This window comes from Megalops cyprinoides, chromosome 3, assembly GCF_013368585.1.
Source record: "Megalops cyprinoides isolate fMegCyp1 chromosome 3, fMegCyp1.pri, whole genome shotgun sequence".
NCBI lineage: Eukaryota > Metazoa > Chordata > Actinopteri > Elopiformes > Megalopidae > Megalops > Megalops cyprinoides.
This window is the reverse complement of record NC_050585.1, coordinates 39,247,070-39,263,640: the sequence shown is the minus strand read 5'-3', so window position 1 is coordinate 39,263,640 and position 16,571 is coordinate 39,247,070. Positions and strand designations below refer to the sequence as shown.

The following is a 16,571-nucleotide window of genomic DNA, read 5'->3' as shown; positions in this document are numbered from 1 at the left end:
ATTTATCTGTGTTGGCTTTCCACAAACCAAAGATATCCACTCTGCATGTCAGAAAGACTATTTACAGTCTATGGTCGGCTTGCAATGTACATTTCTCAGTGTCTACATGCACACATTTGGAGGAAAAATAACCCAACAATAAAAAAATACCTGTGTATATAAAATATTTTCAACATATATTTGCAAGAATAAATATATTATATGATATATTTATATATATGTATGTATGTATATATATATTTGATTTTTGTTTTTCACCACTTACCATCATAATGGTCAGAGATTGTGTGGGCAATCCATTCTATTTTCTGGGGCTATCTCTTTAAGTCTGAGTTACATCAGCTCAAATGAGGCAACAACAGCATAAAAGAATGGTGTGAATCAAAACATCCTTGCTTTTCCTGCCACGAGACTTCTAATATATTCCTCTTCCTTATGCTGACATTATATAAACATTTTGATCTCCATGTCAGTCTCAGAAAACCGCAGACCAAACATGGTCGGGGTGGGGGGGGGGTGAATATTTAATGCACATCCTGAAAATGATGGCAGGCAAGCCGCAACTAGGCCGAAAGGGAAGCTTTAGATACACTTGTGCACTTGTGACAGGAGGGAAGGAGAGCACAAGAACTTGTTTGCTTTCCTTTCCTTTCCTTGACAACACAACTCACCGACAGACACTGACACACACACACACACATAGATGCACCCTCACCCACACACACACGCACGCACACACACACACGTGCACACACACACACACACAAACACAATCTTTTTTTCTCCTTCTCTCTCAATCTCTCTTTCTCTGCCAGAGCATGCTGGTATTTCTCAATCAACTTCCCATTTCTTTGATTTCCTTCATCATTCTGTCTCTAAGAATCTACTTTCCCATCTTCTCTTTTTGTGCTGATTCTTTTTCATTTATTTTGCTCTATTTTTTGGTCTGATTCATTATGAACACAAATGAATGCATTCATTTATTCTGCCCGCTGAAACATCTTATCCAAATGATTCTAAATTCACAAACCTAATTTCATCTATTTCTTTCTTTTTCAGCACTGATATTGGCCTTTTCAATGTGAATTCTAAGCTGGAACATGGAGATAATGATGGATATATGTATATCCAAGCAATCCTGTCAGAGAATACCTCTACAATCACTACTATCAGTTTTTAACACTTGGTTTTAAACCCATGGTTAAAAGCAGCCCATAGCTGCTTCAGTCCAAAAGGAGGATAAAGTGTTTCTAGCTTGCCCCACATTCCCACATAGCACCTCAGCCTAAACTGTGGGATGAGATGCAGGATGTAGTTTTCCAGGTAGCAAAGTATGGCTGCAGTGCCCCACAGAACACTGTTAGTTTAGTGAGTTTGTTAGTTTAGAGTTTAGTGATTCAAGTACTCTTACTATAGTCTTCGTCAATTTCTGGTACGAAGTAAATGTGCATCACCATAGACTGTGAGCTTGGTGCAAATGAGCTTTTAACAAGGAACACCAAAAACACTGCGATGCAAGTTTGTGACCACATTGTCCACAGGAGCCCAGCTGCTGAGACGGAAAAAAAAAATTAAAAGATGCACAGACACACAGCAATGCCTTGGGTAGCTGTAAATACTAAAATGATAAAAAAAAAAAACAGTCAAAACAGATACGTGATGGGACCGCTTCAGATGAAACCGATCTTCAACTTGACTTTGACCCTTTGAGGGATCTTTTCAATAATAATTTGCCTTTTCTGGATAACAGAGGAGCCTGTAAACCCACTAATCTTCATATGACATCAGCATGTCTGTGACAAAGTCTGGCGGTTGGGTTTCACTATTCAGTCCACTTTAAACTAATTAAATCCCTGAGATTATTTTGAAGTTCCCTTCTAAAGCAGCTGGAAGGTAGTAAGTTAAAAACCTAAGATTGCTGAGAGACTGCTACCTCACTCTAGAGCAGTGCACTCATCTGAACTGCTGAAATGAAAAACCATCTGTAAATAGGTTCACAAATGGAATACATTAAAGCCACAGAAGGGTTATGGCCAGAGAAACACATGTACTCCACCTGGTACACATGAGAGGAGAAGTAAAGACACTCACACAATGTGTGTCAGTGAAGTATGAACTCCAGCTTTTTTTCTTTCTTATCAATGGTGGCTGAAGAGTCAGCTGAGGACACCAATCATATCCGCTGTCTGGTGGTTCCCCTCCACTTACACAACAATGCTGGCAACATCTGCTTCTTTCTTTCAGTTTTTTTCTTTCTTCTTGTTGATGAATTTGTCATGTTCGTCTGCTTTAAGCTCAGCATGTTCGAAGCAATGCTCTGCGTTATTGAGCCTCTTAACCAGTTCCACATGGCTCTGTGGGACCAAAAAAAAAAAAACCCAGTAAATTTCAATCACCTCATGGCTCTCTGCCAGGAGAAGAGCTCAGCTATTTCTTCCACTCTTTCTATAAAGAGGCTGTTCTGTAAACTACAGTGCATTTAGCTGTGTGACTGCCAAGGAGAGGTGTCTGTCTGAGCTTCTCTCCTTAGATGATCCAGAAACCTGACCTGCATGCACCATAATTTGAAAACATAATCAAGCAGTGTTCTAGCCTGAAATCAAGACTGATCAGATTTCTGTTGGGATTGATTACTGACCTGCAATCTGGAGGAGGGGTCTGGCATATCTGTTATTGGAACATTACATCTTTGAATTATTGGAAGTTATTGGAACATGTGGACTTCCAACACTGCGGATATGATTTCTGCAGTTTTTTTTTTTTGATCATTCTCCATTTAACAGGCATTGATACTGCCCTGAAATATCAGAGGGAATGCTAGTGTTCCAGGTGCTTCTTTTTAAGCAAATAGTTCACAAATTCTAAAGCCTCACAAATTTTGGAACATAAACTTTTTTCAAGATGTTTTGGCACAAATAAAAATAATTAAATTCCTGATATTACTCTGTATAAGTACAAGGTTCATGCTAACTCTTGCCACTGAAGTTACAGAATAAATAGTCTGTAGGGGCATTTTGTCTAGGTAGGATTTAGAAGGAAGTGTTTACAGGGTACATCGTATTTTTGATACACAAGACAGAAACCAAGTGTAAGTCTGGACAAGTATAATTTTACATTTTGATTTCCAAAATTCATACGCACCTCTCTATCACAGGATAAGCTGATTTAAGTACAGATTCTGCCATCTCTGAAACACTGTTCCAGCACTCCCCAGCCTTTCTCTCTCTCTTTCCGCTCTCTTTATGCTTAACTTTATGCTCTTCCCCTTTGAGGTTTCACTGCATGCTGTGTAATCAGGCCCTTGGGGTGAGCATGGTGACCCTCACACCCATGGGTGTGCCTTCACAGCCAACCAAGCCGAATCTCCTGCCGCTCACCTCGGGGTGCCTGTAGCCATGGAGGTGTAGCTCCCTGCAGCTCCTTGGCTTTGCGTGTTTCCCCTGCGCCGCTATGGCTAACGTGACACAGAGCCCCGGAGACACATCTGCCCACTGACTCACTTATCCTCATCCCCCCTGAATAAACAGATTGTAAGTGGCTGTTATGCATGTCCTGATCCTATAATCAAGCTGGGGTTTATGACATACACTATACATCCATTTAGTTAAATTAAAAAAGGATAACATTATGCTGTAAAATTGCAAGGATGTGATGAGAAAAGAAAGTTTTGTCCAATGAATGATGTGCTACCCTGTATATTAACTTAATCCCATTAGCAAAAACGCCTGTATTTGTGTAGTTTTCATTTGAGCTGATAATGACACAGCAACCATGAATAATGTTGAGGATCTGATTGTTTCGTTTCAGTGATAGAGGAAAGCATTAACCTACCCCAGTGACGTGGGATAGGGGGGCAGGAGAAAAAAGGCAAAGGAAGCGCTCCAGATCCACTGACCCTCTAGGTGAACTCGTCTCCCAGGCTCGGCGTCCTCGCTTGACCCCAGCCTGCTTGCCTCGCTCCAGGGGGAACATACGGATTGCATATGTACTTGGCAACAACTCACACCCAGCGAGCCACATTCCTGCGCAGCCTGCATGTGGAGGCCCTTAATAGGGATACATACCCTCCACGCTCCCTCTCTCAGCCAGCAATCTCTTTCGACTGCCAGGCTGTGCTGCGCCAAAAGGAAAAATTAAAAACATTCATATTCTCTTTCTTACTCTCTCTCTCTCTCTCTCTCTCTCTCTCTGGCCTAAGTATACTGCACATAAAAATGTGGATCTTAAGTTTGGAGGAGATTTCTCACCTTTGACTTTACAGTTCTACAATTATCCAATGAACTCCTCGGCTTGATATGCTTGATTTACAGCCTTTCACAGAAAACATCACATTCTTCAACTCGGCTTCCCATTCACTCGATATTAATGAAGCTCAACTGGAGGAGGAGATCAGAAATCAGCTGAAAACCCTGGGAGGAGACAGCCATAATACAAACAAAAGTGCTGACTGTACATATGCTTGCCTGGGCTATGCTACTACATACCAAAGTAGACCCCAGACGTTCTTTATATTGAACATTTCCGCACCATCTGGCCAACAACTGCTGAAGATATCAGCAGAGACACTGGGTTCAGCAGAGACTCTGGGAGCCCATGAATAGAACAAATGGGCTGGGAAAGCAGCTGCGATGAAACAAGAAGAAAGCGTTAACATTGAAAAGTTAACTTATTATTATGCTAGAGGCCATCAATCCAATCAGAGTGATTCCTTTTTAATCAAGATTCCTCAGGAGAACCCATCTCAAAGAACAGTGTGATTATACCAGCATCATATTTCAAGCCAAGCTAGAGTGATAGTATGGAAGGAATGGTTTCTGTGAGTGAGGACACAGGTTAGCAGGGGCGGAGGGTGCGGCCTCCCATGGGAAACATGGGTAGGGGGGGGAGATCACATGCCAGGCCAAGCTAATTTCCCCTCATTTTCCCGATGCCATCTTTCGCAGAGATAATTCCACCTCTTTGAGCCGGCCACTGACAGAGCTTAAGATTTTTCTCCTGAAATAAACATGCCCTCAAGGCTGAAATCAGGGAAAAAAAGGGGCTCTTTGCTAGTTTATTTACCAGGAGCGTAACCACAATTCCTGTTGCTAATCTCACTTCTCAGCGGAAACAGGCAGCCCTCTTTCCCGTCCCTCCTGCTCCACACGCATTCATCTGTTTGCCTTGCTCTAACTTTGGCCTGGACTTGTCAGTCGTCCAGGAGTAGTGGGGTTGAGAGTCCCCCTGTGATGGAATTTATGCCGTTTGTGAGGCCACTTTGTGATTCCAGGCCACCACACAACCCCAGCTAGTCATTACTCTGCACATAGAGGTGGGAGCATGGGACAGCGTGTGCCGATAATACTGCGGTGATTTTGGTGGCCTCTCAGTTCCATTGCTTTGCATGTGGAGTGAAACTCTACATCCCTTCTCCTTCGGAACCATGCAGAACCCACCTTCAGTGGCTCAGTGAACACGTTCCTGTAGCCGCTGAATCACAGGGTCAGACTGAAATGCAAGGTCAGGGACTTTCTCAGATAGTGTTAGAGATGGTGTGTGCAAGTGAGACAGGGAGATCAAAATGCCAGACTGACACTAGCTATGTAAGTGAGACGACAGCAGACCACAGTGCGGTTACAAGCTGATCTACTAAGACTAGTTATGTAGAGCAGGTAGTTATGCAGTCACTCTAAAGAAACATCCTACTCACAGAGTTCACAGCACTCATATTAAAATAGCCCAAGACTGCCAGCCTGTTAGCTGGTCAAAGTCATGCAGACAACCTGTGTCAAATGAGGATTATTAGAGAAATGCATTACAATGCTGACATATGAAATGTAAGAATCCACAAATGTATACAAATAAATTAGTTTGATAATACAAAACGCACAGCTCTACAAATACAGATTGCATGACACTCAGAGGCACACCAGTGGAAATTATCTTTACATGCAGCCGAAGTACAGGCCTAGCGATACTGTGCATTCAGAAAATTGGTAACATGGAACTCGACAGACAGAGCATTTTCATTTTCATTGTTTTACACAAATTACAGTGACCTAAAACTTATTTTGACAGTGTCATTCAGTAATTATTATTGTTGCATTTCAAAGTTAAGTGATTATCCAGAATAGTTTAATGAGGCTCAAAGCACCACATACACCAGTAAAATATTTTTCATTTATTTATTTTTCATTTCAGCTTTTTTTAAATTGATTAAATTGAATTGATTTTTTTTTTTTTAGGGCTATGCTTTTTTCCATGTTATGTGCCAAAAACACATATTTTGAAGTAACACATAATGTTTTAATGCTATATCTATGTATATCAATTATCTATGTACATCAATCATATTAAGTTATGATCTATAATGTGAAATAAGTAAAACATTATGGATGGGACAGCAACATTAGATGTCCACATTGAATATTTATTATTTGTTATTAATGGTGTTCAGCTTTATACAGAACAGCCATACATTGAATTCAAAATTGAGTATTAGTGCCTAGTTTTCAAAGGTTGTACAATTTCCATGCAGCTTTGAAGGGTAAGGCATAATATGGGTATAGTACAGTTAATGGAAACTGAACTGAATGAACCTGCTATGCTACCCCTCACACACAGTTTTGGCACATTATTTCCAGATATACTTATGCATATAAAAGATGCATTTGTATCAAGCAGAAAGGTGCACATCATCACGATCCCTACAAAACAGTTCTCAGCTGCAAATTAGGTAGTTGGTTAGTAAATGCTACATATGTTTTTGCATGTTCACTGATAGTGAACATGTAATTCTTTAGTAAATCGGGGCCAAAGACAAAGAACATATTTTACCCCACACTGGAAATTAAACAAGAGACACAAATCTTATGTGAAATAAAGAGACAGACACCACTTTTTTGTAACGTAATTTATGTACACTTATGGCTTCATACAGCGATTGCAAAAGACTGTTGTTGCACAAGTTTTTCTGACTGAGCTGTTTTTTATTATATACAATAATGTCAGGCACTTACACCTCAATGAGCAATTTAAGAAAGCATTAAGGTTTAACTATTAAGGTTTTTCATGTCACTCTACTATGCAGTGATTATTCACAAATGTGTTGTGCTTAGGACCTACCAACCCAGATATAAACAGCAGATTGAATTTCTTGTCTGTGTCAGTATCAGCACAAAACAATTGGTGAATATTCTGTAAAAACCCCTTCTAAACATTGATAGTCCTCTCTCTTACATATACTTGCTCTGTAGATATATATATATATATATATATATATTGTCTTAATTCATAAATCAACATCATTGCCATTACTTCCTTTTTGATTGCAAATCAATCTATAAAATTCTAATTATTTACTGTACACAGGATAAGAAATGTAACAGTTTTTTAGAATAAGCAACTTTTTTCACTCATATTCTCTGTTCAAGAGAATTCACCCTGGTAATAAAATTTATGAGTTAAAGAAGTGCAATATCATAATTTTTTATCAGTCTACAAAAATTGGTCCAAAGATTCACCATTTAGACAAGGATTGTCCAACAAACAGCTCTTTTTGTATATGTTAACAACTTTAAGCATCATCTTTTCTCTTTCCAATTTTTTTCTTATAAATCGCAGCTAAATACAAGAATAACAGTGTCAGTTTACCAAAAAGCAGAACGCTTAAACCATTGTATCATCTAATATCTATATACTTCATTGTTTTACTCATAGAACTATTTGAAACAGATACATCTGGGACATAAACATCTCCACAGCTCTATATTACAACATAACCTTTCATTATCAGTAAAAACAAAACATAAAAAAGTATGAGAATGCATAGGTGAGATCATTTGCACAATTCACAAAAACAACTGTATACTTTTAAATTTGATATTATACATACATAATATCTGATTTTGTTTTTCATTTTAATCTACTTGTAATCATGCCATGTATGCTTACATGAAAGACCCATAATGTTTATTCTTCAAAAGATGATATTTTAATGTTTTGAAATGAGAGAACACTGTGCATCTCAACTTCTGAAGAAACAAAAACATGTACATCTATTAATCTCCTCTACCAAGACCCCTATTCCTCATCATGCAGATACTGTACTGTACATTTTAGAAAGTGAATTTAAAATTCTTTCTCATTCCCACAGTTTCAGAGTAAAAGAATATTACTAAATGACATTATTGTTAATTTGGTATATTTATATGAATATTGTCAAATAATATTTTGTAAACTGTAAACCTTTACTTCATATAAAAAATAAACAATACAATAGACTATTTCTTGAATCCCCTCAGACAGTTTAAGATACAGGTAAAAAGCATAGCTGTGTGCACAATTTTATATGAAGTCCAAGCTGCACATGTATATGAAGGTGAGTGTGTGAGTGTGTGAGTGTGTGTGTGTGTGTGTGTGTGTGTGTGTGTGTGTGTGTGTGTGTGTGTGTGTGTGTGTGTGTGTGTACACTTACGTACAGACACATACATATATGTACATACAGTACATCCATGCACTAATACATATGTACTGTGTGTACATGAATATTCAAGTAAATATACATTGAGTTATTTTCCAAAAGATCCAAGGAAAAAAACAACATTTAAAATGCAATGTACAAGCGCCCATTAGATTAGGTAACACTTTCCGGTAATCAACAAGCAAGGGGAGAAAATAGCTAAATTTATCTATTCAGCACAGTGAGCTGAACTTTAGAATCCATTATCTGCGTCAACATCTCACATTACCCCTACCTCGATTGACATCACTAATGCACAAAGCGCCGTGACGCCCACTGAGTAAAGGAGAGAGTGGGGGGGAAGGGGCGGATGAGAAGGGGAGAGGGAGAAAGGAAGGAGAAGGGGAAAGAGTTGGCGGCAGGAGGGGGCAGAATGGAGCAAAAACAGGTACCCTGGCATCATCTGATCCAGTAGGCATCAGTGCCTCCACAACTTTTCAGTTTGAGATACCGTACACACCGAGGTACTTCTATGAACCAGCTGAAGCGGGGCAAATATTGGACAACGTTTGCTTGTATTCTCCGATCATCTATAATCACAGTGCAAAGGGCAGTACATCAGCTCTTGAGTAAATAACTACACTATGCTGTAACCTACGTGAATGATCTGGATTAAGTACGGGTTGCTAACATGTTCACTCTCATCCTGAACAATGTGAACAAGAGCAAATCAACACCAACAGCCTCAATGGATTCAAACAGACTACCCCCCCTGGAGGACGTAGTCCTACTAAATCTGTGCTAACCTCATCTTGTCTCCCTAAGATTCCATACTCTTCAATGAATGCTTTCCATGTTCAGTGTAAAACCTAATGCACTCACCAGCAACCTCTTCTCCAAAACACTCACACCCCCATACTACCATGTTCCTACAGAGCAAGGCAAACATTCCTTTATCAGTCCTTTTAAAATGAAAGAGAATGCTGGACAAGAGGAAGGGGAAGCACACAAGAGACTTTAGGCACCTTTTCAAGGAATAACTCCAAACACTCCACCTTGCAAAAGCAAAACAAGAAAAAATAGCATTTCTACTGACCATGAGGGCTAAACATTTATATTGACAATGAGGAGTTACTAATACCTTTCATGTCTGTCACTGTAGGATAATGAAACAGCCAGACGGTTCTAACAATGCCTGAAAACCCTCTGAATGTGTCTGAGACATGATCATGACATGTCTCCTTATTTGCTACCAAGAGGACTTTAGAGAAAACATCGGTATTTTGAAGAAATTTGAACAAACTTTGCTCTCAAAGTAGCAAAGACTCCAGCACTGTCGAGACACTTCAGTTCCAATGAAGAAACAAGAACATAAGGAGAAATGTCAAATGATATAATCTGCACCTGAAATACATACACTTTTATATGTCTAATACATGTTTTTAAACTATTTACAAGAAAAACATAAAACTTGCTAAGAGCCTCATTAAAAACAACCTTCAAGTTTGAAAAAGATCAAACTTGAAATGTAACTTTGAGTCAAATCCAGTTTTCGATGTTCTTTTCCTGTTTTCAAAATGACGTCTCACTGCTGCTCTGATTTTCTGTCTTTTTTGTGTCATGGTTCTGTAAACTTGCTGTACAAGAAACATACAGTATACTCCTTAATGTAGTACACCTAAAACAGTATGATCAAAAAAATTAAATAGAATAAACAACACCAAAATGTGTTATGATGAAAACACGTCCAAGAGTCCCTGCAGACTCGTGTACTTCTTCCACATCCTGCTTTGGCCGACCCCAGCCAGACTGCAGTGCTTACTGTACATGCCACTCTCCCCCACAGCCTGAATTCTCACGTCAGTTTTCCTTCATGGCAACCCTGGCCGAAGCAGGTTGAGCAAATTATTTTCATACAGTGCTATTTATTTGTACTGCAGGAGTAGAGTATGATATGTCCACAGTCACCGTTGAAGGACATCTCCAATGTTGACACACATAAGGTTTCAAAGAAAACACATTAAAGAAAGAAACAGAACAACAGGAGACAAGTCCTAGGTTACCTTCAAAGTTCTTGGTTGTGTTTATGTTTGTGTGTGCGTATGTGTGTGTGTGTGTGTGTGTATGTTTCCATTCGTCCAATGTTACTGTGGCTGGAAACCAGAGGTTAGATAGGCACTTTTTATAGAGAACATGTATCACTGATTTTTGAACTCTGCAAAAACGTGTTAATAAACTCTGTTCTGACAGTTGCGCAAAGAGTTTGGCACTTGTTTACTGTGTGAGATTCAATGGCAATCAAGGTTTAAAAAATGAACGAAAGCAGCGTGTAACCTGAACACAGTGCGCAAATGTCCCGGACAGGAAAACGGCCACTCGCTGCCAAATCTGACAAGACGAGAGCTAAGATTGTGAAAAAAAAAGCTATTTTTCCTTCTGTTTAAAAAAGATCATGAGTAAGGGTGGTGGAGGAGAATGGCTTCTTTGGACTGCTTATTTCCATTTTCCTGATGAATGCCCAGCTGTGTGTGGGGAGCTTTTTAAGATTTAACCTGAAAAATAACAATAGAAAATGTCAATAGCACAAGTTGTCTTACATTTACAGTATAACAAGAATGGCCTTACAGCTTGCATTGTGAAATAATGTCTGAGAATCAGGATTTAAAGAGCCCATCCTTATTTTGACTGAATTTCCACTCCATTTTTCATGAGTGGATGATCATATCCAAAACAAGCTATCCCAAAATGAGAATGCAATAAAGGAGTCCTGCTATGGACACATTGCGCAGGTATTCTTCATTCCCTGCTACAGATCAGTTTTACATTTTTTCTTACGCATGATCTGCATAAACACTAATATACACAGTTAGTCACAATTAGTTAATAAGCACTGTGTGGAATGAGCACACCAGCACAGCAACCCACCTGTCAGTGTGTGTCTCTTTCCTTTGTTGAGTCCTCTATCCTGATACCCAGCTGTGAGTGGTGGTCTTTGCACTGTGGGGGAACCCCTGAGGGGTGACCGTGGGGTCAAAGTTAAAGTCCAGGGAGTCTCCATCCATGAGCGTGTCGTGCAGGATAGACTCAACATCACATTCGAAGCGCTCGATGGACATGTCATCCAGGTCGCTGGGCAGCTTTTCGGGGTGGTGCGGCTGGGGAAAGCCTGGCCTTCCATAGCCATTGCTGTTGACAGTGCAGTAGTTGGGCAGCATGACCCCGCCCAGATGGGCTGGGTGACCGTGCGGCAACTGCATGTGGGACTTCACAGTGGCCAGGCGGCCGGGAACCCTGCTATGGCTCATGCTGGTGAGGGGCAGAAGTGTACGGCCGTTCATGCCCACGGACGTGGGAGGGGCCTGGCTGTGGACCGCATGGGGGTGGGGGTGCTGGTTTATCATCTTGCTCCCGTGCCCTGGCTGGCCTTGGCTGCTGTAGGTGGGGAGCATATGACCCCCACCTGGCTGGGACACCACTGTCTCCACTGAGGGCATGAGTTCACCATTAGGGTCAGCGTCCGTGGTCAGCAGCTCCTTGAGGAGGCCTGCCGGGCAGTTGTACTGGCTCATATATGGGCTGAAACTGGGTTTGCTCTCTGGCAAGGTCTGCATGGGCATGGGGGAGAGGGTGTTCATGCCGGCCTGGCCGTACAGGCACTTGCGGTAGTCCTGGGGAGGCTGTGAGGCCATGCTGGGGGAGCTGTAGGGGGGATATCCAGGGCTGGTCTGCATCATGGAGGATGGGGAGGACTGGGAGGACCCGCTGCCGGCGCCCCCAGCCCCGACTTGAGAGTTCTTTGGGGAGAGAAGGTTGAGGTTGTCCAGAAGGTTCTCCATAACGTTCTCGGAGCTGTGATGGCCCAGCGTGGGGGTCATCTCTGACAAACTGGGCAGGGTGGCAGTCATCTTACCCCCTGAGCCACCGGGGTACACCAGGTGCACGTCGCCGTCACCCAGGTCATCCTGCTCAGGCATGAAGGGCGAGAGTCGCCCGCTCAGCGTGCTGGCGTTGGAGCTGGTGCGGGGCCTGAAGGTGGTCCAGGCGTCAAAGTCATCATTGCTGTGAGAGTTAGGGCTGCCAGGCCACTTAGAGTACTGGGAACCAGGGCTGTCTGCTCCCCCTTCCACCCCACCCTGATGGGACACCTGAAGAGGTAGACAGGAGTGAGTTCAAAGAGAAGCCGTGAGCAGAGCCACAACAATGTACTGCAGACACTGGAACACGCATAGCTACACTGTGTTCACGTAGTGGAACTGTATGGCAACCGCATGTAAGCAGTGAATGCAGAACTGCTATACAGTGTACCAAGCCTGAACATAACACCAGAAGCATGAATATGAGGAACAGTAAGCTCTATGTATAATAACAGTACAAAGTGCAGAAAACCCAACAGTTACAAGAGATCACTTTGATGCAAGGAAAAGGACTGATGGGGGACGCTCAGCACAGATGTGACACAAGGGCTGAGTACAAACACACTTCCTCTTCTGTTGACAAACAGTTGCGGGTATATAAATAACACAGCATTACATGCAGTGATACCTTTTTCTTGGCAGCCCGTCCTCGGCTCTTGGCAAACTTGCTGTTGTTGTCCATGGAGGCAGCTCGGCGGCGCGGGGATTTCCCACTCTTTCCGCCCTCTGGGTTCAGCATCCACCAGGAGCTCTTCCCCGTTCCCTCATTCTGCACTCGGACAAACCGACTGTGCAGGGATAGGTTGTGTCTGATGGAGTTCTGTAAGGAGGCGAATACAGGGTCAGCGTGCCCATTTCTGGTGCACCCATTTTCTATTTGAACACATAAATGAAGATAAAGAATGACATAACAGACAGACATTTCAATTGCTGGGCATAACTGTCCCAAATAGATTGCTACACAGAACCCATGTTCTTCAGTTTAATTGTTGCTGTGTCTATGAATGTGCACATCTCAAAAACAGATCCTATTTTGCTGAGGAACTCTTATTCGCCATGTAGAATAATGCAGTCAATCAGTTGTCTTGCATCAAAAAACAACAGAGGGAAGACAAAAACAGAAAAAAATGTCACGTTTGGTTTCTGTTCTTGTTCTCCTATCTCTTTTGCTTAATAACCATACTTTTTCTTGGCAGACACCCATATTCCCTCACTATCAGCTCACACAAGGGGTGTGTGTAAGGGTTTGTTCTATAGAACCACTACAGACCTTTTATGGCTTAATCCTCATGTAAGGTCACTGTGCGATTACGGTGTTCTGTTACGGTGTCTTCAGCTTCAGAACTAGGGGAGGGGGAGTAACAAGGCACTGCTGGAGTATCCTACTGATCAAAACTACATTTAGTCAACACCTGGCAAATTCATCTATAACATGTTTAGAGCATGTAGGATAAATATGATAATGCGCATTAAAATCATTGGGTAAATTAATCACCATAATTACTGCTACTCCCCCCTATGCTGTCATCTCAACAGTTAAAAAATAAACTGGCCAGAGTTGTTACCAAGATAATTATTGATCATTTGGGTTACTGGTTAGTACAGCACAGGCAACAGCTTGCTAAAATACATCACATCACCAACTACAGAACATGGTTAGCAAGCTAGTTACCAAGCTAAATAAACAAAATAGTAATTTCTACTTCTATATTCTACTTCTAATTCTATAATTTCTACTTCTATATTCTATATTCTCCAATAAAATCATTCATCAGCCATTGTTGAATTAACTTCTGATGTACTGTAAATGTGCTGGTTTTAGTCAAGAAGTTTGAAGCAACGAAAACTGGTAAATATTAAATTACAAATACCTAACAAATTAGGCAACACCTGGTAGGCTTCTGGCTTTCAACCATTGCTAGATTGGCTACGTGACAGACTGCCTGGCTCCAACTCATTAAAATCATATAATGTGCACAAATACTATTAAAGTGAGTAAAGCACATATAAAATATGTCTAAGACATAAAATATGTCAGATATAAAAGCATTCTAAGCTGGACAAGGTAATATGATGTTTTTGGTGTATAGCTTACAAACTGTGAGAAGAGCTATCATGGATTTTTTTTTGTAGAAGTACAACAATCCTGTTAGCTGTCAATAGTTTAAGCATGTTTTGCATACAGGAAAGTTAAGGCTTTATAAAAGGTATATATGTAAAAATCCCACCAAACACCAAAGTAATATAGTGTTAATCGTTTTATTCATTTCCTTTGACACAATGCATGTCAAAAGAAAAGGATGGTATGTGCTACAGGGCAAATTTCCAATAGGAAAATATGTGATATGACACCCCACTGTCCTCGTGTGACCACCTGTGCATAAACAGGAAGAAGAAACAACCTTACACGAGGAATGAATAGCATCGTACAGTAGATACACGGCACCATGCTGTTCCAGCTACAGCACATAGCCTTAGGAACTGCAATTGTTTGATTTCTTGAAAAAAATCCAATGCTTTCTTAAGCTACACAGGAGAGAGATGGGTGTGTGTGTATCGGGGGCATATAAGGCCATGCACTCATAATGCTGCCAACAATAAAACCCAATTTCCCCAAGCAGGAAGACGTTTGTGGAGTGTGTTACATAAATGTGCACACAGGGAGTAACACACTTGGGGTTTAAATTGGGCTAAATGGTGGAGACATGGCCTATTGAGCTTGGAGGGAAAAAAGTAATTTGTCATTTTTTATGAAGGAGACATTGAGCACAATCAAAATAAACAACTCAGACTCACAATATGCTGAATGTATATACACACACATCCTCTGTTAATGATATTTTGTCTGCCCAGCCTTTTCCACTCACACCCTGAGGAGACTTCTCTTGGCAAAGGCAACTAGACAAGGGGGGAAGTAGGGATGAGGGTGTTTTTTTTAATATTTATGCAAGTATTTAGCCAGTCGCACACAACAATGCTTATAGGGCTGCTTTTTAAATCCCACACACAATACCACTTTATTTTCACTATAAATTACAGATAATGCCAAATTAGATTAGACACATAGCATCAATAAGGCAAGTCTCACAGGTGTGGATATTATTGAAATGAATTAAACACAGACACATCTAAAAAGCACACCTGCCTTAAAGAAATACATGTATGAAATCAATTAAAGCCAATATCCAATCATCAATTAACTGCATTAGGGATCAGCTCTGGGGACTATAACCCTGACTACAAGCAACTCTGACAACTACAGCACAAAGATTTTCAAGTAGAGTCACAAGTAATACAAGAGGCCCTGCTGAAACATTACCATAACAAACATCTATTATAAATTTGAATGCATTAGAAAAGTTATAAACAGGTGATCATGTATTAAGATCATCATCAAGATTGATTAAAATGAGACAATATGGCAATCATATCCAACTGAATTCTTTGACTCTGAATTTCATAACTGTGTCTGTAAAATAAACCATCTTTGCCATAATGAATCTATGTTACACTGGGCGCTTTTGCTTCTCTGTCTTGAATGGATTAAAATTAGTATAAGCGGGCCCCACTTTTACAACACAATGCATTCCTGGAAACCGTGTCGTAAATGCATCAGGCGCTCGCAAAGAAACAACACAAAGAGTGAATTATTCATTTCTTTCCATATTATTCTTTGCACTGGGTTTCTGTGCATTTCAACCAGAGGGTCTTCTTCACATTTGCCATAGGTGACTAAAGCAAGTTCTATGCTGAGGTGTTGTCTGGAAGAGGAAAAGCTGTGGTAGCGATTTTAATAGATCTGAAACTAGGCAACCCATAAAAACAACAGGAGATCATCTTCACTGGGCTTTTATCCACTGTCCAAAGGACAGTACAACAACACTATCCTTTAACATTTCTTATCTGTAAGCAAAACAGATGTGTGTAGGTGTTTGCCTGTGAAGATATGCAATTTAATTCTAAAACTTTGTCCTCATCAGCCAGGTTAATATTTCATCACAATAACACTCAAATGTCAGTTTCCTGTTGAACACCCAGTTTAACCTCCACTACCCTTTCCCACCTCACAACCGTTCCACCCTAATCCTCAACAGCATCAAAAAAAGAAGAAAATAAGAGAAAACAAAGAAAGCAGGCGAATACTCTTACACACAGAGACACAAACACACACAGAGTGTTGGTTAAGGAAGATGGAGGAAATGTTTTTGATCCCCGCG

At 40.8% G+C, this 16,571-nt stretch overlaps 1 protein-coding gene across 1 annotated transcript in view; it reads right to left on the bottom strand.

The window, feature by feature from the left end:
* Window positions 1–8,465: 8,465 nt before the first annotated feature.
* Window positions 8,466–16,571, bottom strand: part of LOC118774831 (forkhead box protein O1-A-like) — a 40,130-nt gene continuing 32,024 nt past the window's right edge. The window contains exons 2-4 of the mRNA XM_036524369.1: window positions 12,983–13,174; window positions 11,366–12,585; window positions 8,466–10,992 (exon numbers count right to left, since the gene is read on the bottom strand). Of these exons, the coding sequence (XP_036380262.1) occupies window positions 11,401–12,585; window positions 12,983–13,174 (1,377 nt within the window). The 3' untranslated portion in view covers window positions 8,466–10,992; window positions 11,366–11,400. The remainder of the gene's footprint in view (window positions 10,993–11,365; window positions 12,586–12,982; window positions 13,175–16,571) is intronic.